The sequence below is a fragment of the Oratosquilla oratoria genome, chromosome 15, assembly GCF_046742065.1.
Source record: "Oratosquilla oratoria isolate Oo_2021 chromosome 15, ASM4674206v1, whole genome shotgun sequence".
NCBI lineage: Eukaryota > Metazoa > Arthropoda > Malacostraca > Stomatopoda > Squillidae > Oratosquilla > Oratosquilla oratoria.
In genome coordinates this window covers 38540216-38565022 of record NC_134791.1, presented here as the reverse complement: position 1 = coordinate 38565022, position 24807 = coordinate 38540216, and the positions used below count along the sequence as shown (strand labels likewise).

The following is a 24807-nucleotide window of genomic DNA, read 5'->3' as shown; positions in this document are numbered from 1 at the left end:
CTATAGAAATGAGTATGTTAATGTGAGAAGAGAGGAGAAAAGGAACCATGAGAAGGATATTATAGACAAATGCAAAGAGCAACCCAAACTATTCTATCGGTATGTGAATGGTAAACTTAAAAACAAACAGGAATTGGTGAAACTATGCCAAGGAAACATAGAATACACAGAAGATTTAGAGATGGCCGAAGTCATGAACAATCACTTTAAATCTGTTTTCACCAGAGAGAAAATACCAAATTGTGACATAGACAAAAACAAGAAATCTCCCCTCATGAATGAGTTTACAGCATCACTAAAGGAAATATCAGAACATTTATCAAGGCTGGATGTCAGAAAATCACATGGTCCGGACGGTATTGCAAATTGGATTCTAAAGGAGTGCAAAGAAGAACTAACAGACAAAATACACATCTTAATAAACAGCTCACTCAAAGAAGGAAAGATACCCGAGGACTGGAAAAACGCTAACATTGTACCAATACACAAAGGAGGAAACAAAGAAGAACCCACCAACTATAGGCCAGTATCACTAACAAGCACCATAGCCAAAATTTGTGAGAAAATAATCAAGAATAGATGGGTAAAACATCTGGAAGACAATGACATATTAAACCCAAGACAATTCGGATTCAGACAAGGAAGATCATGCTCCACAAACTTAATATGCTTTTACTCAAGACTAATAGACATAGTGCAAGAAAGAAATGGATGGGCTGATTGTGCATTCCTAGACTTGCAAAAAGCCTTTGACAAAGTACCACACAGAAAACTACTAAAAAAACTGGAACACATAGGAGGAATACAGGGAAACCTACTAAAATGGATAGAGGACTTTCTGACTGGTAGAAAGATGAGAGTAGTGCTCAGAGAAAAATATTCAGACTGGAAAGAGGTGATCAGTGGAGTACCGCAAGGATCTGTGCTGGCACCAATAATGTTTGCTATCTATATGAATGACATGGATGAGGACGTGAACTGCTACATGAGCTTCTTTGCCGATGACGCCAAACTGCTAAGGAAAATAGAAACTGATGAGGACTGTGAAGCACTGCAAGAAGACCTAAATAGGGTATGGAACTGGAGTCAGAAATGGGAAGTGGACTTTAATACTAAGAAGTGTAGCATAATGGAGTTTGGAAAAAGCAAAAACAGAATATCAGGAAAATATACAATTGGAACCAAAGAAGTAAAGAAAGTAGGATCCGAAAAAGATTTGGGAGTAATTATCACGAACGACTTGTCCTATGATATACAGATTAACAAAATTGTCGGGGAGACTTACAACTTGCTAAGATCAATAAAAGTGGCGTTTACATACTTGGACGAAGACATGATGAAAAAAATATTGGTTACATTGATAAGGCCTAGATTAGAGTATGCAGCGACATTGTGGTCCCCCAGTACCAAAAAGAATATAAAGAAAATAGAAAGAATCCAAAGAGCAGCTACAAAAATGGCACCTGCACTTGCAAACCTATCATACGAAGAGAGATTGGCTAAACTGGAGTTACCGACACTGGAGCAAAGAAGAGAGAGAGGTGACCTATTGACCATCTACAGAATCATGAAAGGCACAGAGGTACTCGATAGTGAGAGCTTACTTAACTGGGACAAAAGAAACACAAGAGGACATGGAAAGAAAATAAAAAAACATAGCTATAGAAGAGAACTGAAGAAAAACAGTTTTCCTCATAGAGTTTTGGACACTTGGAACAAACTGGACAATGGAATAGTATGCGCAAAAACCATTCATGAGTTTAAAAACAAACTAGACACTGCAAGACACAAAGGCGGGACATCACGAGCATAGCTCCCCTTCCCGCAAAATACAACTAGGTAAAGGCATTCGCTAAAGAACCTCATATGAAACTAATAAATAAGATAGAGTCAAAAGGTGCCATCAGAGGAAAATTATTGGAATGGATGAAAGACTTCTTGATTGGAAGGAAAATGAGAGTTGTACATACATATACCAAGGCTTTTTCCCCCTTCCAAGGGAGGTAGCCAAAAAGGGAAAGGCATAAAAACACTCCCACCCATTTCATCCCTAACTACACTCCACACCCCTCCCACCCTCCCTCTCATCTGAGCACCTCCTGGATGACGGGTCATCCCTGCACCCTGCCCACCGCCCTGGGTCAGAAGCAGTGTCGCAAGACACAGTACATCCACAGCAAGGCCGCTTCATTTAATCGGCGACCCCCCCTCTCCATCCCCCTTTGCATATAAGGCGAGGACGGGGAGAAATCCCTTCGGGCTGCGTCAAAATTTACTCACACATACTACCCCACCCCCCGCCCATTCCTCCTCATGCAGTCACAACATCATCCATATACAACCATTCTCCACTCACCTCTGTCTTCCATCCTCTCCCTTCCTTCCTCAACAGACATTCCCCTCTTCCCCAAAGCCCCCTTCACCCCATCCATCCACCTCATCCTAGGACGTCCCCTCATGTTCACTCCCTCCACATCTGCCTTCCATACCTCTTTTACTAGTCTTTCTTCACTCATTCTTTCCATGTGTCCAAACCATCCTAATATTCTTTCATCAACCCTATCTCCCAAATCCTTTTTCACCCCTGTTCTCCTCCTCACCTCCTCATTTCTCACTCTATCCAGCCTAGTAACCCCCATCATACTTCTCAGACACCTCATCTCAAACACATTCAAACTCCTTCTCTCTTCTTCTCTTATGTTCCACGTTTCTGCCCCATACAGTGCTGTTGGCACAATCACTCCTTCATACAGTCTCCTCTTCGCATCCATTCCCAAATGTCTATTCCTCATTACACTCTTTAAACCACCAAGGCATTTACTCGCTTCTCTCAATCTACATTTTACCTCCACCTTCACTCCACCTTTTCCTGCTACACTTGCACCCAAGTATCTAAAACTATCCACTTCCTCCAGTCGCTCTCCCTTAATGTTCACTTCCACTCTACTGCCACTTTCACCCCTTGTACATCTCATCACCTTACTTTTACCCACATTTATCTTTAGCTTTCTTCTATCACATACTCTCCCAAACTCTGCCACCAGTTGTAATTAGAGAAAATTCTCCAACTGGGAAGAAGTAAAAAGCGGTGTCCGGCAAGGATCAGTACTGGCCCCAATCATGTTCGCCGTATATATTAATGACATGAATGAAGGAGTGGAGTGCTATATAAATTTTTTTGCAGATGATGCAAAATTACTTAAGAAAGTAAAAACGGAAGAGGACTGCAACTCATTGCAACAAGATTTGGACACAATATGGAATTGGACTCAAAAGTGGGAAGTAAAATTCAATATTAAGAAATGCAGTATAATGGAATTTGGGAAGAGTAAAAACAGAATATCAAAAGATTACAGAATTGGGGAAGAAAAAAAAAATAAAACAAACTATGAAAAAGATCTTGGAGTGATGATTGGAAAGGACATGAAACCAGATAAGCATATAAATAAAATATTCGGAGAGACCTACAGCTTATTGAGAGCAATCAAAGTGGCATTTGCTTATATGGACGCAGAAATGATAAAGAAAATACCAACTACACTAATAAGACCAAAACTTGAGTACGCAGCATCACTTTGGACACCCAGTACCAAAAAGAATATTAAGAAACTAGAAAGATTACAAAGAGCGACAACCAAACTAGCACCGACACTCGCTGAACTAACATATGAGCAAAGACTATCCAAATTGAACCTACCAACTCTGAAACAAAGAAGAGAAAGAGGAGATTTGCTATCTACAGAATAATGAAAGGAATGGAAGTTTTAGACAGGAACGACCTGTTAGTGTGGGAAAACAGTAAAACGAGACACGGAAAAAAATTGAAAAAGGATAGTTATAGAAAAAACTTGAAAAGGAACAGTTTCCCACACAGAGCAATAAATACATGGAACAAATTAGACAACAAAACAGTATGTGCAAACACTATACAAGATTTTAAGATAAAACTTGATGCGGAGAGATACAAAGATGGGTCACCACGAGCATAGCTCCCCACCCGTATATTACAACTAGGTAAATACAACAAGAGAAACACAAGAGGACATGGAAAATCAAAAAACATAGCTACAGAAGAGAACTGAAGAAAAACAGTTTTCCACATAGAGTATTGGACAACTGGAACAAACTAGATAATGAAATAGTATGCGCAAAAACCATTCATGAGTTTAAAAGCAAACTAGACTCTGCGAGATACAAAGGCGGGACACCATGAGCATAGTTCCCCTTCCCGCAAAATACAACTAGGTAAATACACATACACACACATACACACTTTTGTCGGATGGACGGCGAGAATTGGAGTTCTGAAGAAAAAGCTAAATCTACGAGGATCTCAATGTCAAGGAAGTACCTTATTGTATTTATAGGGAAGGGGAAAGCTCATGGTGCAGTGGGAAGGTGAGGAAAAAGAAGGGGAGGGATTACTGAGGGAAATGGAAGTAAATGAGGAAGGGGAGGACTTGGTCCAGGAGACCAGGCTTCTTGTAAACAAACGAAGGACTGAGGATTTTGAAGAAGGAATTAAAAAAAAAAATGTAAAGATTAGGAATATAGATAAGAGCAGCACAATGGAAGGTGAAGATAATAATTTCCAGGGATTTAATGAGGGGGGGGGAGGATACCAACCTCCCCCGATTAGCAAGACTAGAAGAAAAACTGGAAAAAATGACCGAACAGTGGGAGAATAGGTTTGGTAACATAGCAAAGATTGTGCAGAGTTGAAAAAATGGAAGAACTAGAGAAGGTGAACAAAAACTTAACTAATGAAATAGAAGAACTAAAAAGACAGTTTAAAGAAGTAAAAGAGGAGAATGAGGAATTAAAGAGGAATAATAAAGACAAGAAAGAGTCCATAGCAAAAGAAGCACAGGGTTGGAAAAAAATCCAAGAGAACAGTGGAGTTGCGTTTACTGACATAATTAAACGGCAAATGAAAGAACAAACTGAAGACTCGGTTATTAAAGTGATGAGACAGGAGAATATAGTAAGAGACTTAGCAGATAAAAAGAAATGTATAATTATATTAGGAATGGAAGAGAAATATAACCTAAATAGAACCACAATAATTAATGAGGAAAAAGAAAAAGTAAGCAGTTGACTAGAATTAGTTCAGGAAGATGAACCTGAAATCATGAAACAAATTGAAGAGATGTATAGACTCGGAAAGTATAGTATAGATAAGACCTGACCAATTAAGATTAAATTCAGGTCACAAACGACAGCAGAGAATATCTTAACAAAAACAGGGAAACTAGCAAACAGTGAACAATATAAAAAGGTATGGATAAAAAGAGAAATTAATAAAGAGGAAAGAGAGAAGGAAAAAATGAAAAGACGTGAAGCTAAAAAAAAAAAATGAGAAAAGAACAGTCAGAAAAAGAGAAATTCTATTGGAGAGTAGTGAATGTGAAAGTGAGGAAATGGGACATACTAGAGAAAAACAAAAGGGAAACAGAAAATACAATGGAAGTAGCAGAAAATTAAGAGTGTCTTACACAAATATAGATGGATTAATAACAGGATTGAATGAGCTGAATGATTATCTGAAGGAAAAAGAACCGGACATAATGGGAATTGTAGAGACAAACACTATCACCCAACAGTGTAGGACATGATGCATATAATTATTGGATTAGAAACAGAGAGACAAAACAAGGGGGTGGAGTTATGTTCCTGACTAAGAAGGATATAAACGTGAGGGGTGTCACATATGGAAAGAATACAGTAGAGATGATTATGATGGAAGTGGAAGACAGAGATAAGAAGAGCAGAAAGTTTGTGATAAATTATGTGCCTCCAAAAACAGCCTCGTGGGAAGAGAGTGAACATAAAAGTATGTTAGAAGACACAAGGATAACATTAAATAAGATAATGGAAGATGGAGGAAGAATAGTTATGATGGGCGACTTTAATTGCAAAGAAGTCTGCTGGGAAGAGATAACAGTAAAGGGTGGAGAGGCCTCATGGGGAAATGTTCTACTTGAGATGATTATTGACCATACAATGACACAATGGATTCAAGAGAACACTAGGTATAGAAATGAAGAAGAACCATCGAGACTAGACCTAATAAAAACATCTGAACCTAAAATAGTGGAAAAGATTGAATATAAGACACCAATAAGTAAAAGTGACCACATATTGATTGAACTGGAACTAAATGAGGAAAAATACATGAAATGAAAAATGAACAATATAGAAAAGGAAGATTGAAGTATGAAAAAAAAAAAGATAAAATAAGAGAATTCTTTCAAATAGAAAACTGGGAAAGAATATACAAAGAGGAGACAACAGTGGAAGAGAAATGGAATAGTTATGATGGGCAAGAGGTGATCAGTGGAGTACCGCAAGGATCTGTACTGGCACCAATAATGTTTGCTATCTATATGAATGACATGGACGAGGATGTGAACTGTTACATGAGCTTCTTTGCAGACAACGCCAAACTGTTAACCCCTTCCATACGGTGCCGCACACGTAGGCGTCATGGGGAGCGAGTGTATTCGCGAGGCTGCCATATCGGCGTCTTGATTATATTTATTGTAGTCGCCCCTCCATAATGACATTCTTTCTAATTCTTTTGTAATCGCATTTTCTATGGTTATCAAAATTCACGGGTGAAGAGAGAACGATCGATAAAAGCGGTGACTATATTTTATGATGCGAGTATTATTACGACACGTCGTACGGCTGGCATTGGCTGCTGCCACCGAGATCTAAGTCCATGACGCCTACGTGTGCGGCACCGTATGGAAGGGGTTAAGGAAAGTAGAAACTGATAAAGACTGTGAAGCACTGCAGGAAGACCTGAATAGGGTATGGAACTGGAGTCAGAAATGGGAAGTGGACTTTAATACTAAGAAGTGTAGCATAATGGAGTTTGGAAAAAGCAAAAACAGAATATCAGGAAAATATACAATTGGAACCAAGGAAGTAATGAAAATAGGATCCGAAAAAGATTTGGGAATAATTATCACAAATGACTTGTCCTATGACAAACAGATTAACAAAATTGTCGGGAAGACTTACAACTTGCTAAGATCAATTAAAGTGGCATCTGCATACTTGGACAAAGACATGATAAAAAAAATATTGGTTACATTGATAAGGCCTAGACTAGAATATGCGGCGACATTGTGGTCCCCCAGTACCAAAAAGAATATAAAGAAAATAGAAAGAATCCAGACAGCAGCTACAAAAATGGCACCTGCACTTGCAAACCTATCATACGAGGAGAGATTGGCTAAACTGGAGTTACCGACACTGGAACAAAGAAGAGAGAGATGTGACCTATTGACCATCTACAGAATCATGAAAGGCACAGAGATACTTGATAGAGAGGACTTACTTAACTGGGACAAGAGAAACACGAGAGGACATGGAAAGAAAATAAAAAAAACATAGCTATAGAAGAGAACTGAAGAGAAACAGTTTTCCACAGAGTTTTGGACACTTGGAACAAACTGGATAATGAAATAGTATGCACAAAAACCATTCATAAGTTTAAAAGCAAACTAGACACTGCGAGATACAATGGCGGGACACCATGAGCATAGCTCACCTTCCCGCAAAATACAACTAGGTAAATACATGTCGGTCAAGGTGGCAGCAAAGTTCGGACTCCGGAGTTATCCATGAATTTCGAGGATCACAACAACAAGGGAAAGGGGGACAAGTGTGAATGTAGTAGTTTCAGAGGGATTAGCTTGTTAAGTGTAGTTGGGAAGGCTTATGGGAGGATCTTGATTGAGAGGATTAGGAGAGGAACAGAGGGAGTAATTGGTGAGGAACAGTGTGGGTTTAGGACAGGTAGAGGTTGTGTAGATCAGATTTTTGTGGTAAGACAGATATGTGAGAAAGCTATAGGAAAGGGGAAGGATGTTTTCTGGGCTTTTATGGATCTGGGAAAGGCTTACGACAGGGTAGCCAGAAAGGCACTGTGGGAGGTTATGCGGATATACGGGATAGGAGGAAAGCTTCTGGGAGCTGTCAAGAGTTTTTATGAGAGTAGTAGAGCTTGTGTCAGGATTAGAAATGGAGAGAGTGAGTGGTTTGAGGTGAAGGTGGGACTTCGTCAGGGATGCATTATGTCACCCTGGCTGTTCAACTTATACATGGATGGGGTGGTGCGAGAGGTGAATGCAAGGGTAGTGGGTCAGGGATTGGAGATGGTTAAAGAAAATGGAGAAAAGTGGGAGGTGAGCCAGCTGTTGTTTGCGGACGACACTGCGTTTGTGGCAGGATCGGAGGAGGGATTGAGGAAGCTGGTGACAGAGTTTGGGAGTGTGATAGAAGAAAGCTGAAGATAAATGTGGGTAAAAGTAAGGTGATGAGATGTACAAGGGGTGAAAGTGGCAGTAATCTGGAAGTGAGCATTAAGGGAGAGCGACTGGAGGAAGTGGATAGTTTTAGATACTTGGGTGCAAATGTGGCAGGAAAAGGTGGAGTGAAGGTGGAGGTAGAATGTAGATTGAGAGAAGCGAGTAAATGCCTTGGTGGTTTAAAAAGTGTAATGAGGAATAGGAATCTGGGAATGGATGCTAAGAGGAGACTGTATGAAGGAGTGATTGTGCCAACAGCACTGTATGGAGCAGAAACATGGAACATGAGAGAGGAAGAGAGAAGGAACTTGAATGTGTTTGAGATGAAGTGTCTGAGAAGTATGATGGGGGTTACTAGGCTAGATAGAGTGAGAAATGAGGAAGTGAGGAGGAGAACAGGGGTGGAAAGGGAGCTGGGAGATAGGGTGGATGAAAGAGTATTAGGATGGTTTGGACACATGGAAAGAATGAGTGAAGAAAGACTAGTAAAGGAGGTATGGAAGGCAGATGTGGAGGAAGTGAACATGAGGGGACGTCCTAGGATGAGATGGATGGATGGGGTGAAGGGGGCTTTGGGGAAGAGGGGAATGTCAGTTGAGGAAGGACAGGAGAGGACAGAAGACAGGGGTGAATGGAGAATGGTTGTATATGGAAAATGTTGTGATGCATGAGGTGGATTGAACGGGGGAATGTGGGTGAGGTAGTGTGTGTGAGCAAAAATTTTTGACGCAGCCCGAAGGGATTTCTCCCCGTCCTCTCCTTTATATTGGGGGACGGAGAGGGGGGGTCGCCGATTTAATGAAGCGGCCTTGCTGTGGATGTGCTGTGTCCTGCGACACTGCTTCTGACCCAGGGCAGTGGACAGGGTGCAGGGATGACCCGTCATCTAGGAGGTGCTAAGATGGGAGGGAGGGTGGAGGGGTGTGGAGTGTTTTCAGGGATGAAATGGGTGGGAATGTTTTTGTGCCTTGTCCTTTTGGGCTACCCCCCTGGTAAGGGGGAAAAAAGCATTGGTATATGTAAGTATGTACAACGACAAGGAAGTACCTGTGTTGTATTTTCAGGGAAGGGGAAAGCTCGTGGTGTAGTGGGAAGGTGATGAAAAAGGAGAAGGGGAGGGTTTACAGAGGAAAATGGAAGGAAATGAGGAAAACTTTTATATTTCGGCTAATAGCTATAGCCCTCTTCAGGAAAGTACAGATTACAAGAATTTGCAGAGACATAAGTACAATTGACCAGGCGGGAAGCAGGGTCAGGAAGGTGATAATTCTTAACCAAGCGGCTCACAGCTAGCCATGAGATTATGTCTGGGGACCATTGAACTTTGGAGATATTCAAGTTCGGACATTCTTCGATTAAGGCTGATTCAACGATTTTTCTTCTAAAACTAATGTTGGACTTAAACAAAATTTTGGCCTTGTCCCAGTCAAGAATGTGATTTTTTTTGTTCCAACATGTCAGTACCAAAAATGTATTTGTATGCTCGAGTTACATACACATACATGAAATTTTGTGTTCAACCCATCTCCACTATGATAGTACAATTGGAAGTATACAAATGCGGGAAAGTATTTGTAGAACACTGAATGGGTCCCAGTGATTAGAGATACATTTTAACAACCACAATGCACTTTAATTCTAAGCCATTAACACTGGGAGACCCAATGAAGGCCACATGCAGAAATTGAAATGCAGTACTACCAAGGACTCGAACCCATCAACCATATGACAAGTGTCGTAGTAATTTCCAACTACGCTATCAAGAGAGATATACGTTAAGCGCAACTTTTCTTATATATTTGTATGCTCGAGTTACATACACATACATGAAATTTTGCGTTTAACCCATCTCCACCATGATAGTACAGTTGGAAGTATACAAATGCGGGAAAGTATTTGTACAACACTGAATGGGTCCCAGTGATTAAAGATACATTTTAACAACCACAATGCACTTTAATTCTAAGCTTATATCTCTCTTGATAGCATAGTTGGAAAGTTACTATGACACTTGTCATGTGGTTGCTGGGTTTGAGTCCTTGGCAATATTGCATTTCAATTTCTGCATGTGGTCTCCATTGGGTCTCCCGATGTTGATGGCTTAGAATCAAAGTGCATTGTGGTTGTTGAAATGCCTCGTGATTATCGACGCACGGGCCAGGGTTCGAATCCCATGGCAGAACTTCTAAAAATGTTCAATCTGTCTTTAACATACACACACACACACACCGGTGGCATAGTTGGTAGAGCGCTGAACTGGGAAGTAGAAGTGCTCCCAGTACCCAGTTCGAATCCTGCCCAGGGCCAAAATTATTTCGGTATCGCTGTACCTCGGGTCGTTACTCTGACTCTCGTGGGCGGGGAGTTGGGGGTGTGTGTGTGTGTGCAAGGTCATAGCATTACCCATAGATCAGACCTACGAGCTCTGAGCTCTCTTCCAGGAGGGAAATAGCTGTTGATCACAAGTCCAACACGTGATCCAAAGACCAAGTGAAGTGAATACATATATATATATATATATATATATATATATCAATAGGCTTCTTCCCCCTGATAAGGGCGATAGTAAATATGATAACTGAAAATTAAGGCCTAATTAAATCATCAATTAATCCAACTTCTTCTATGAAACAAGTTGGATCAGTAAATGAATACGAGTCTAGGTATGATAAATTGGAGAGGAGACAAAACCCTACAAGAGTTACTCCTTTCCTGTACACTACAATTGGATATATATATATATACATTCTCCAAAGGCATAAGCAGAGAGTGCCAGAGGGCAAGCGACATCTATCTACATATTAAAAGAATTCTTCCCCCTTATCAGAGAGGTAGCCAGCCAAGGCAAATGCAAAATCTATGAAATATGTTGCCATTGTAAAAGTGCTAAATATTACCTGTGGTAAAAGGGTGACAGATGTGGTACCCACAGCACTATTCTGGGCTGTATCTTGTGTGAGGGAGCACCCAAGAGTCTTCGGCTCTATTTCCCACGATTCAGAGCCCACACGACGTCTTCGTGTCGTCATTGGAGATACTCCATGAAGCTGAAATATGGTACACAATTGTTAATAAACATTCATATTGGAATCATAGGTACTTCTTGAATTATGTGTAATTAAATCACCTAATTTTGGAATAACACATTTTTTTTAACATTACACAACTTATTTAGAATATCACAACATGGGGAATCATATGAGAGGTACAAAGTAAAGAGAAGTTAAGCATAAGATGAAGGAAGCAAAGAGGAGAGCAGATGTGAAATGGGGTAAGAGTATGACAGAAATTTTTTAAAGTAATAAGATATTTTGGAAATAAATTAAAAGAGGAAGAGGAGGTGAATCAAGTAGAGAAGAAAAAGTAAAAGGTGCAGATGGCAAGATGATAATGGAAGAGAAGGCAGTGAGAGGAAGGTGGACAGATTATTTTAGGGAGTTGCTAAATGTGAAGGAAGATAGGGAGGGAAAGGTAGTTGCAGTGGGAAGCACTAAGAAAATGAGTGATGAGTGAGGAAAATGGAAGAGGAATAGGGAAAGATGAAGTGAAAGCAGCTGTTAAGATGATGAGAGCATGTAAGGGCACCTGGGTTGGATGGATGCTATGCAGAATGTCTGAAGAAAGGAGGTACAGTTATGGTGGACTGGCTGGTGAGGTTGTTTAATGTTTGTTTAAGAGAGATTAGAATGCCAGAGGGCTGGAGTATCGTTCGGCTTTACAAGGGAAAGGGGGACAAGTGTGAATGTAGTAGTTTCAGAGGGATCAGCTTGTTGAGTGTGGTTGGGAAGGCTTAGGAGAGGAACAGAGGGAGTAATTGGTGAGGAACAGTGTGGGTTTAGGACAGGAAGGGGTTGTGTAGATCAGATTTTTGTAGTAAGACAGATATGTGAGAAAGCTGTAGGAAAATGTAAGGATGTTTTTTGGGCTTTTATGGATCTGGAAAATGCTTACAACAGGGTAGACAGGAAGGCACTGTGGGAGGTATTGCAGACATATGGGATAGGAGGAAAGCTGTTAAGAGCAGTCAAGAGTTTTTATGAGAGTAGTAGAGCTTGTGTTAGGATTAGAAATGGAGAGAATGACTGGTTTGAAGTAAAGGTGGGACTTCATCAAGGATGTGTTATGTCACCCTGGCTGTTCAATCTGTACATGGATGGGTGGTGCAAGACATGAATCCAAGGGTGGTGGGTCAGGGGTTGGAGATGGTTAAAGAAAATAGAGAAAAGAGGGAAATAAGCCAGTTGTTGTTTACTGACAACACTGCGCTTGTAGCAGGATCAGAGGAGGGATTGAGTAAGTTAGTGACAGAGTTTGAGAAGGTGTGTGAAAGAAGGAAGCTAAAGATAAATGTAGGCTGGATGATTGGATGACCCTTGAACATGGCCATATAGGTAGTCGCTTGTTTGATTTTCTTGGTGACAATTACTTAATTCAGCATGTAAAAGAGTCCACAAGATATGGAAACTTACTCGATCTTTTGATCACTAGCCGCGAAAGCATGGTAACTGATGTAGAAGTCGGTGAATCTGTTGCAAATAGCGATCACAACCTAGTTAGATTCAAACTCCTAAACAATTTTAGAATAGATACTTGTGTTTCTAAAATACCCGATTTCAGTAAAGCTCAGTTCATAGAACTACAGCAGGAGCTTCAGCTTACAGATTGGGAGGCAAAATTAAACGAAAGACCAGTAGATCAGATGTGGGAAATATTTCAAAATACGCTCACTAAGATGATTCAAACTTACATTCCTTTTAAGGACAGACGTCCCCCAAATCAGGCTCGCCCAAAGTGGCTCGACAAAGAAACTGAAAAAAGTATTGCTAAAAAGAGACAGGCTTATAAGAAATATAAGTGCTCAGGTGCATCTAATGACTATGAAAGTTATGTATCAATATAGATTTAAAAAAGACAATAAGAAAAAGAAAACGACAATACGAAATGAACATCGCTGAGAAATCCAAAGAGAATCCCAAAGAATTCTATAGTTACATTAGAGATAAAAAGGTTGTTAGGAATCACATTGGTCCACTATTATCTGCTGACGGTCAACTTGAATATTCAAATGAAGGAATGTGTAATATCTTAAACAATTATTTTAGCTCGGTATTCGTAAACGAAACACCTCAAGGTGAATTCCAAACTGAAACCTGTGAAAAGTCTAGGGTAAACTTACTCAATACGGTAAATATAACAAAAGAAAAAATTAAAAGGTGTATAGACAAACTCAAAGTTAATAAAACACCAGGGCCTGACGGTTGGCATCCAAGAATCTTAAAGGAAATGAAAAATGAGATTGTTCCATTAGAAATTATTTTCAAGAAATCCATCATATCCGGAGATGTCCCAAGAGAATGGAAGCTAGCTAACGTTACTCCCATATTCAAAAAAGGTGACAAAGAAACCAAATAACTATAGGCCTATAAGTTTGACTTCAATTGTAGGAAAAATAATGGAAACTATCATCAGAGATGCTATCGAACATCATTTAGAAAGTAACCGTTTCATAAATGATAGCCAGCATGGTTTCAGACGGAAATGTTCTTGCGTGACTAACTTACTCGAATTCTACAACACAGTTATCTCGAATTATGACAAAAGAAACAATATAGATTTAGTATATCTAGACTTTGCAAAAGCTTTTGATACCGTCCCACACGAAAGACTACTTACTAAATTAGCTTTGCAACCTATTAGGTTGGACTAGTAATTGGTTGAAGGGTCGAAAACAGAGAGTTGTTTTAAATGGAAAAACTTCTGGATGGAAAAGTGTTGCAAGTGGAGTTCCTCAGGGTTCCGTTCTTGGGTCACTTCTATTCATAGTATATATAAATGATATAAACCATGGACTAAAATCTACTGTTTCCAAATTTGCTGATGATACAAAACTGTGCGGAGTGGCAAATGATCACTCAAACCAATTAGATATTCAAGAAGATTTAGATCAATTACAGCAATGGTCTGAAAAGTGGCTAATGAAATTTAACACAAGTAAATGCAAAGTAATGCACATAGGTAAAAATAACAGTAAGTACGATTACAAGTTATTTGGAAATTCCTTAACAAAAGTGGATAGTGAAAAAGATCTCGGCGTAATTATCAGTAACGACCTCAAATCATCCAAGCAGTGTATTTCAGCCTCTGAGAAAGCAAATAAGATTCTAGGACTGATTGCGCAATCTTTTGATTTCAAAAGTCCATCACTCATTAACAAGCTATGTAAATCGTTAGTTCGTCCACATTTGGAATATGCTGTTTCCGTATGGTCACCGAATCTCATTAAAGACATTGACAGACTGGAAAAAGTACAACGGCGAGCCACAAAACTGATTCCAAATATCAAAAATAAATCATACGAAAATCGACTAAAACATATGAATCTGTTTTCCCTAAAAAAGCGTAGACTCAGAGGTGACTTGATACAGGTCTTTAAAATTCTAAAGGGAATTGACAACATCAAAAGTGACAAAATTTTTACATTGAATGAGAATCAGACAAGAAACAATGGTCTCAAACTGTCCGGAAATAGATTCAATTTGGAAGTAGGTAGAAACAACTTTGCCAACCGTGTAGTTAATGAATGGAATAAACTTCCTGCACAGGTAGTGCAATGTAGTTCAGTTCGAAGCTTTAAGAATCATTTAGATAAATACCTAAGTAAGATGCTGTAATGATTATGATTTATCTTATATTATTTGGTTTTGTTTTGTTATCATTTGTCTGTCTGATTTTCATATATTATTAGTTATATGTCAATTTATTATTATTTACTATTTACCTGTTTGTTTATTATTTAACTATACCTATGCATTTATCTATGTATTTTATTTGTTATTTACATTATCATAGTTTTTATTTATTTTATTATTATTAATATGAGGGTTTTTTTTCGCATCCGACCTAGATATGGATCAAAAGGTCTCCTGTCGGCATGCTCCGCCTTTGTAATCCTTTGTAAAAAGTAAGGTGATGAGATGTACAAGGGGAGAGAGTGACAGGCTGGAAGTGAGCATTAAGGGTGAGAGACTGGAGGAAGTGGATAGTTTTAGATACTTAGGTGCAAATGTGGCAAGAAAGGAAGGAGTGGGGGTGGAGGTAGAATGTAGATTGAGAGAAGCAAGTAAATGCCTTGGTGGATTAAAAAGTGTAATTAGAAATAGACATTTGGGAATGGATTCTAAGAGGAGATTATATGAAGGAGTGATTGTGCCAACAGCACTGTACAGGGCAGAAACAAGGAACATAAGAGAGGAGGAGTTTGAATGTGTTTGAGATGAAATGTCTGAGAAGTATGATAGGGGTTACTAGGCTGGATAGAGTGAGAAATGAGGAGGTGAGGAGGAGAACAGGGGTGGAAAGGGAGTTGAGAGATAGGGTTGATGAATGAGTATTAAGATGGTTTGGACACATGGAAAGAATGAATGAAGAAAGATTAGTAAAAGAGGTGTGGAAGGTAGAGGTGGAAGGAGTGAATATGAGGGGGCATCCTAGGATAAGATGGATGGATGGGGTAAAAGGGGCATTACAAAAGAGAGGAGTGACTGTTGAGGAAGTACAGGGGAGGACGGAAGATAGGGGTGAATGGAGAAGGGTTGTGTATGGATGATGCTGTGATACATAAGGGGGAGTGGGTGGGGGATGGGGGGTGAGGAAGTATGTATGTATGAGAAATAATTTGATGCAGCCCGAGGGGATTTCTCCCCGTCTTCTCCTTTTCTGCATGAGGGAATGGAGAGGGGGGGTCACTGAATTAATGAAGCGGCCTTGCTGTGGATGTGCTGTGTCTAGCAACACTGTTTCTGACCCAGGGCAGTGGACAGGATGCAGGGATGACCCATCATCCAGGAGGTGCCAAGATGAGAGGGAGGGAGAAGGGTGCAGGGGAGTGGAATATGTAGGGGATGGAATGGATGGAGTGGTTTCTATGCTTTTTTTCCTTTTTGGCTACCCCCCATGTAAGGGGGAAAAGAGCCTTTGGTATATGTATATGTATGTACAACATGGGTGTCACTAGGTATCTTCCCACAGCAAGTCAGTTTTAGTTAACCATTGCCAGAGTCTGGAGGTAAGGAGTCATTTGTCCGATTTCAGTTTCCATAATCAAATTGCATGACAAGTGTCCTCTCTTCATTCTGAAAATTACAACCTTCTAGTTTTGGCATTCTATGCACTAGAAACCTGAGTAAAATACAATTTGTTAACTTGCAGCTTTACTATTGTTTCATTTGCTACTGACACATAGCACCTGCACCCAAAAACACACCCTAAACATACTACAAATAAACATAAATGCAATCATAAATTCACACTTAAAGCTGAAAAAATTCCATAAAAACAACACATTAGAAAGAAATGTCATGGTAGCCACAGATATACACAAAGCTTTTGACAAGGTCCCCATACTAGAGACGCTCCTCAACTTACGTTTTAGTTACGTTCCGAACGGCCGAGCGTAAGTTGAAAATGAACGTAAGTTGTTACTGTACTATACATCTGTAAATTCTATTACCGTATCTTATAAAACACCCCTAAATCATTAATTATACACATAACATTGTAAAATAATAACATTAATTTCAAATAAATTAAATTCAAGCAACATAAATTGAGATGGTGGAGGAGGAGGGAAGGAGGTGGAGGAGGAGGGAAGGAGGAGGAGGAGGCAAGGCACGTTCAGTTTGTCGTTTGTCCATGTAAACAATGGACGCAGCATCATGCGTAAGTATCGTTTGAACTACGGAGAGCGCGCTAAACTAAAAAATTCACTACAAAATTTTTTTTTTTCTTTTTTTTACAGTCAGTTCAAATGTAAAATCGAAAAAACGTAAAACGAATGAACGTAAGTAGAGGAGCGTCTGTATACTATACACACTATCCAAAGAGATCATTGGAACAGATTCATAACAATGACATGAAGTCGTCCAATTTAATAGCAGGAAGACAATACTAATTAACCAAAAACAACCCAATCTCAAACAAAAATACTTTCACCTTTACTGTTCAATCTCTTCACAAGTGATCTCCTAACTCCAAAATCAAAACTAAACACCAATGTTCTCTCATGTGTAGATGACCTGACAATAAACTAGCACAGTAAATACAGAATAGCAACAAAGAACACCCAAGCCTACTTGAATAATCTAGAAACATGTACACATATACAGTACATATACCAAAGGCTTTTTTCCCCCTTACACGAGGGGGTAGCCAAAAAGAAAAAAGGCATAGAAACCACTCCCACCCATTCCACCCCCTACATACTCCACTCTCCTCCCTTCATCTCATCTTGGCACCTCCTGGATGATGAGTCGTCCCTGCATCCTGTCCACTGCCCTGGGTCAGAAGCAGTATTGCAAGACACAGCACATCCACAGCAAGGCCACTTCATTAATTCGGCGACCTCCCCTCTCCGTCCCCTCATGAAGAAAAGGAGAAGATGGGGCGAAATCCCTTCGGGCTGCATCAAAATATTTCTCATACATACTTCCTCACCCCCATCCCCCACCCACTCCCCCTCATGCATCACGGCATCATCCATACACAACCCTTCTCTATTTACCCCTATCTTCTGTCCTCTCCTGTCCTTCAAATGACATTTCCCTCTTACCCCATCCATCCATCTCATCCTAGGACGCCCCCTCATATTCACTCCTTCCACACCTCTTTTACTAATCTTTCTTCACTCATTCTTTCCATGAGTCCAAACCATCTTAATACTCTTTCATCAACCCTATCTCCCAACTCCCTTTCCACCCCTGTTCTCCTCCTCACCTACTCATTTCTCACTCTAGCCTAACCCCTATCATACTTCTCAAACACATTCAAACTCCTTCTCTCTTCCTCTCCTATGTTCCATGTTTCTGCCCTGTACAGTGCTGTTGGCACAATCACTCCTTCATATTACCTCCTCTTAGCATCCATTCCCAAATGTCTATTTCTCATTATACTTTTTAATCCACCAAGGCATTTACTCACTTCTCTCATTCTACATTCTACCTCTACCCCCACTCCTCCCTTTCCTGTCACATTCACACCCAAATATCTAAAAATATCCACTTCCTCCAGTCTCTTTCCCTTAATGCTCACTTCCAGCCTGCTGTCACTCTCTCCCCTTGTACATCTCATCACCTTACTTTTGCCCACATTTATCTTCAGCTTCCTTCTTTCACACACCTTCTCAAACTCTGTCACTAACTTCCTCAATCTCCCCTCTGATCCTGCCACAAGTACAGAGTCATCAGCAAACAATTGGCTTATTTCCCACTTTTCTCCATTTTCTTTAACTGTCTCCAACCCCTGACCCACTACCCTTGCATTCACTTCTTGCACCACCCCATCCATGTATAGATTGGATAGTATTTCCTCTGCTATCAATTGTGACCTAAGTTTTACCTTTAGTGGCCTAAATTGCTTTTCTTTTGAGTATCTCCCCATTCTGTAAGTTTCCTCAATTTCTTTAGAATCTCTTTTTCTTCCCTTTCTCTCTGGTATCTAGGCACATCATGCTTTTCCTTAATACCATAAATCACACTGCATCTTTTCTTGTCAACTGCATTCCTAACTAAATTCTGTGTGTGTGCATGCACATGTGTGTATGTATTTACCTAGTTGTATTTTACAGGAAGAGAGCTATGCTCGTAGTGACCTGCTTTTGTATCTTTCAGCATCCAGTTTGATCTTAAATTCTTGAATACTTTTTGCACTCGCTGTTTCCTCATTTTGTTCCAGATATCTATCACTCTGTTTGGGAAGCTATTCTTTTTCAGATCTCTTCTGTAACTATCCTTTTTCAGTTTCTTTTTGTGTCCTCTTGTTTTTCTTCTATCCCATTTTAGTAAGTCATCTCTATCAAGGACTTCCATCCCTTTCATAATTCTGTAAATGGTTAGCAGGTCTCCTCTTTCTCATCTTTGTTCCAGGGTTGGTAGTTCAAGTTTGTCCAATCTTTGTTCATATGTCAGTTTGGAGAGTGTTGGTGCCATCTTTGTTGTTACTCTTTGAATTCTTTCTAATTTCTTTGTTCTTTTTTGTACTATGTGTCCATAGTGTTGCAGCATACTCCAATTTTGGTCTTATCAATGTAACTAATATTTTCTCTACCATTTTTTTTGTCCATGTAGTCAAGGGCCACTTTCATTGATCTTAATAAATTGAAAGTTTCTCCAACTAATTTGTTGATATGTCTGGTGCCATGTCATTGGTGATAGTTACCTCTAGGTCCCTTTCCAAGTTGACTTTTTTAATTTCTATTGTACCAATTTTGTATCATCCTGATATTCTGTTTTTGCTTTTTCCAAATTCCATTAAACTACATTTCTTGATGGTGAAATTTACTTCACTCTGCCACCTCCATTTCCAGATTTTGCCTAGGTCTTGTAATGGTTTGCAATCTTCCTCTGTACTTGCTCTCTTTAGTAGTTTTGCATCATGTGCAAAGTTCATACAACATTCCATACCATGTCATTTATATATATGGCAAACATATCATTTCTTCACAATTTGAGTTCTTGTCTCTAAGTACCACCCTCATTTTTCTCCTGCTAAAGAAATCTTTCATCCATTCCAATAACTTTCCTTGTATTCCACCTATTGTTTCAATTTTTCTTAGTAGCCTTTTGTAAATCTAAGAAGGCACAATCTGCCCATCCGTCCCTTTCTTGAATTATCTTTATTAGCCTTGAGTAAAAGCATATTAAGTTTGTGGCATACGATCTTCCAGGTTTAAATCCAAATTGTTTTGGATTTAGTATTTTATTCTCCTCCAAGTGTTTAATCCATTTACTTTTGATAACTTTTTTGTATACTTTTGCTATTGCACTTGTAAGGGAGACCAGTCTATAGCTGGTTGGATTTTCTGTCCCCTCCTTTGTATATTGGTACAATACAGTCAATTCTCAATTAACGCAAGGGTTACATTCCTGGAGATGTCATGTTAATTAAAATTGCGTTAGTTAAACATATTTTTCCCAAAGGAAATAATGGTAATAGGGGGGGGATAGGTTCCTGGACACTGAGAAAGTCTTATCTATTTTGGGATTTTGTTACTCTGAACTTGAACACATTATTAATACATTTGTAGGTTACAGAAACAACAAAAACACACATTCTTTGTATTTATTTGTAGTACACAGTTATTTATTCTATGTGCGCACTCGTCACCAGCCACCCTCGTCACCAGCCACTCTCCACCTCACTCACCTCTTCCTCCGAATCCCGGGCACTCATCGTTAAAAATTAGTTTACCATTAATTGTGGGTTGGTGACACCATTTTTGTTTTTGGTGTAAAACAGAAAACAAGCGTTTACAATCTCTAAATTATTCATTTCTCTGTAACAGTTTTTCAAGCTTTTATGACTTATAATCATGGTCCATACATTTAAAAATTAGTTTACCATTAATTGTGGGTTGGTGTCACTGTTTTCTTTTGGTGTAGAACAGAAAACGAGAGTTTACAATCTCTAACTAAAGTATTCATTTCTCTGTAACAATTTTTCAAACTTTTATGATCTTATCACGGTCCTTAGGGGGGATTTTTTGACGAATTATGACAAATTTATCAAACATTTTTTTTTTGCTTCAAATAACGCAAAAGTACCTAAGAAAACAAGAGCGCACTTTTTTGGGGGCCTATTATTATGATTACAGTGTTTAAATGGTGTTTAAATGCCCACACTCGCGGTTGAGTGTAAACAAATACACCCACTATCCGAGTTACGACCTGTGCGACTTACGTCCACCCGTACTTACGTCCACCCGTACTTACGACCACATTCAGCAGATGCCTACATGCACATATTATGAGTTTACTGATTTACTGTACGTTTGCACGTGGCGTCCAGCATCCCGTACGACAGTTACGGCAGCACAGCACAGCATCTCACCAAGGTTGCGCTGTCTGCCATAATTATAGTATTTCTACCATAATTTAGTGTGTGTCTACCATCTACCATACGATGTCTACCATATACCATAATTTTACTGGAATTGATATTATACCGTATTTCGATTCCCAGTTCCCACCGATAATCAGGGCAGGTGGGAATGGTCAGAAAGGGCAGTTTTGCCAGATCGGTGATACACATACATACATACATATACCAAGGCTTTTTCCCCCTTCCAAGGGAGGTAGCCAAAAAGGTAAAGGCATAAAAACACTCCCACCCATTTCATCCCTAAATACATTCCACACCCCTCCCACCCTCCCTCTCATCTGAGCACCTCCTGGATGACGGGTCATCCCTGCACCCTGCCCACCGCCCTGGGTCAGAAGCAGTGTCGCAAGACACAGCACATCCACAGCAAGGCCGCTTCATTTAATCGGCGACCCCCCTTGCATATAAGGAGAGGACGGGGAGAAATCCCTTCGGGCTGCGTCAAAATTTACTCACACATACTACCCCACCCCCCCGCCCATTCCTCCTCATGCAATCACAACATCATCCATATACAACCATTCTCCACTCACCTCTGTCTTCCGTCCTCTCCCTTCCTTCCTCAACAGACATTCCCCTCTTCCCCAAAGCCCCCTTCACCCCATCCATCCATCTCATCCTAGGACGTCCCCTCATGTTCACTCCCTCCACATCTGCCTTCCATACCTCTTTTACTAGTCTTTCTTCACTCATTCTTTCCATGTCCAAACCATCCTAATATTCTTTCATCAACCCTATCTCCCAAATCCTTTTTCACCCCTGTTCTCCTCCTCAGCTCCTCATTTCTCGGTGATACACGCTTCCCCAAAAGCCAAGACAGAGTCGTTTTACAGTAGTCCTGCATTCGTACTTTTCATTCTGGTTCGAGTTCTCTATTGGTCGAAAGTCGAAAGCTGTAGTGTACAAACATGGATACAAATAGCTTTAACCCAAGTCTATGATATTCCTGGAGTTCTGAAGTATAATATCTTATATTCAATAAGACAATACATCTCACTGTACTATTCCATGCATAAAATATTTATTTGGTGAAATAACGTTATGCTATGATTATCGTTCTTTTCTTACGAAGAGAGACCGAACGTTTTCGCATGGGAGGCGATGATTGAGCCCAGTGCATAGAAGCTAATCTTGTACTTGTTTTCATGTACATTTGAGGGAATTATTTTAAATATTATTAAGCCTTTATCACTTCAACCTCTTTTTATTAATTATGCCTTGACCAACGGATCTCCCATGCTGCCTCGCCAGACCTACTGCCTGACCTTTCCCTCGACCGTACGCACGAAGAAAGTGTAGATGATGTGCAACCAAAAAGTGGATTTTATTTGTTTTTGTTTTTTACCTGCATATTTTCTATTTTTTATATTTTGTATCTTTGTGTTAATTTGTATTTTCGGTCTCTAATAAGAATCCTGTGTAAAATTGTTGACGCAGCCCGAAGGGATTTCTCCCCGTCCTCTCCTTTATATGGGGGGACGGAGAGGGGGGGTCGCCGATTTAATGAAGCGGCCTTGCTGTGGATGTGCTGTGTCCTGCGACACTGCTTCTGACCAAGGGCGGTGGACAGGGTGCAGGGATGACCCGTCATCTAGGAGGTGCTAAGATGGGAGGGAAGGTGGAGGGGTGTGGAGTGTTTTCGGGGATGAAATGGGTGGGAATGTTTTTGTGCCTTGTCCTTTTTGGCTACCCCCCTGGTAAGAGGGAAAAAAAGCCTTGGTATATGTATGTATGTATGTCATTTATTATTTAGTATAACAATCAAAGAGTATTGGATATTTTGCATACCCTGAGAATGTTCTACAATGAGGCCACAAACGAAACATTTGAGCTGGATTTACGCTCTGCATCATATGTCCTTGAGTATACACCTCGAATGTATACGGTCCAAGTTACGACCGTTTCGACTTACGACCGGTTGGTCGGAACCGATCTAGGTCGTAACTCGGATAGTGAGTGTACACGTGTGGTAGAAAGTCAGATGTCAAAAAGGAATTTTTTTTTTTTCGTCTGCAAAAAAGGTTAGAATTTTTTTTTTCTTTAGTTCTCCCTTACCGTTTTCTATGAAGCACTGAAAAGATGGAGGAAAAACGCAAGTTTTGCCAAGAATGGAGCTTCAAAAGGTGAAGAAAAAAACAAAACTTATTTCAGGAAGTACTGATAACAGATTTGGTTGTGTCTTGTCGGTGTGATACCATTTCAAGCTATTATTTTGTGTTTAGGTGGCAGGACTCAAAATCCAAATGAGTCCCTACATAGTAAAATTTGGCATGGACTCGCTAAGACGAAGTATTATGGGCTGAAAAACGTGCAGTACTCTGCAGCCCATACAGTTCTTCAACACAATTTTGGCTATGAAAGTGGCAGTATCATCCCACACCTTGGTTTTGGTGAACCAACAAGCAGTGCTGTTCACTTTTTACATAGGAAAGACAAAAGCAGAAAGAAGAAAGCTTCAATCCAAAAGGGCCCTAGACTGAAGCGAAAGAAGACAGCAAAGCCCTCTTCAGAGTATAGTGCCGGCAATTTCTAAAATCATGATGTTGGCAAATAGGCCTACAGTAGCTACTACAGAATATGGTGAACAGCAGCAGTTTACAGGGAAGGGGCCCACCACTGGTTGATCAAAAACCCTGTAGCCTTTGCAGCCAAAACTGTTGTTCTAATGATCCACCAGTGGTGAGGTACAGTACTGCAGCTGCAGTATAGTACCGGTAAAGGCCCAAATTATACTGCAGCTATATCTATATATCTACAGTAGCAGTAAACTGGTCATAACCAAGGTAATTATATTGGAAGGTAATATAGTGTCCTGCAGATAATAAACACAATGCAAAACTATGGGTACAAAAAATTAGCTATAGGTTTCATTTTTTGTCGTTTCCCGAAAACTCATAATTCAATCATTCAAAGTCTAATTTCTCCATTATTTATCAACCGATGTTTATCATTTAAAAACCATTTTGTTCAGTATTTTATGCTTAAAAAATCTATCAAAACAAAAAATAGATTTGTACATTATCTTTGATGGTAAACATTGGAAGGTGAATGTTTTTCACTGTTTCCATATATGCACAGATTCACATAACATCATTATGTATAAAGAAAAAAAATGTTTGATCATCTTTTTCTCCTTGAAATTTGCAATAGAATGGTGTTTGAATGATCAAAATTGATGCATAAATAAGCAAGATATATACGGTACATTTTTTAACATGGTGCGCAATGAGATGAAAATCCCCCCTCACCTTTAACACAGACACTTCCACCCACAGTGCAGGCTATCTTCAGACTGAGATCAACACAGGGCACAGGAGACTGACCGCGCCGAGGCCATCTCTCTCAGTGCTGTTAACGCCAAATTCAAATTGCATTAAATCGAAATTGTTGTTATTTAAAAAAAAATCCTTAAAAATTAACTCGTATTAAATAAAAGATGCGTTAAACTCGTGTTAATTGAGAGTTGACTGTATTTGTATTTTTCCAATCTTGTGGTACTTTTCCTTCTTTGGGTGAGAAATCAATTATCTTGTGTATTTTGTCTGAGATGAGG

At 39.7% G+C, this 24807-nt stretch overlaps 1 protein-coding gene across 1 annotated transcript in view; it reads right to left on the bottom strand.

The window, feature by feature from the left end:
* Syx5 (syntaxin 5) overlaps positions 1–24525 on the bottom strand; it is a 103286-nt gene extending 78761 nt beyond the window's left edge. The window contains exons 1-2 of the mRNA XM_076198817.1: positions 24503–24525; positions 11219–11368 (exon numbers count right to left, since the gene is read on the bottom strand). Of these exons, the coding sequence (XP_076054932.1) occupies positions 11219–11350 (132 nt within the window). The 5' untranslated portion in view covers positions 11351–11368; positions 24503–24525. The remainder of the gene's footprint in view (positions 1–11218; positions 11369–24502) is intronic.
* Positions 24526–24807: the final 282 nt, after the last annotated feature.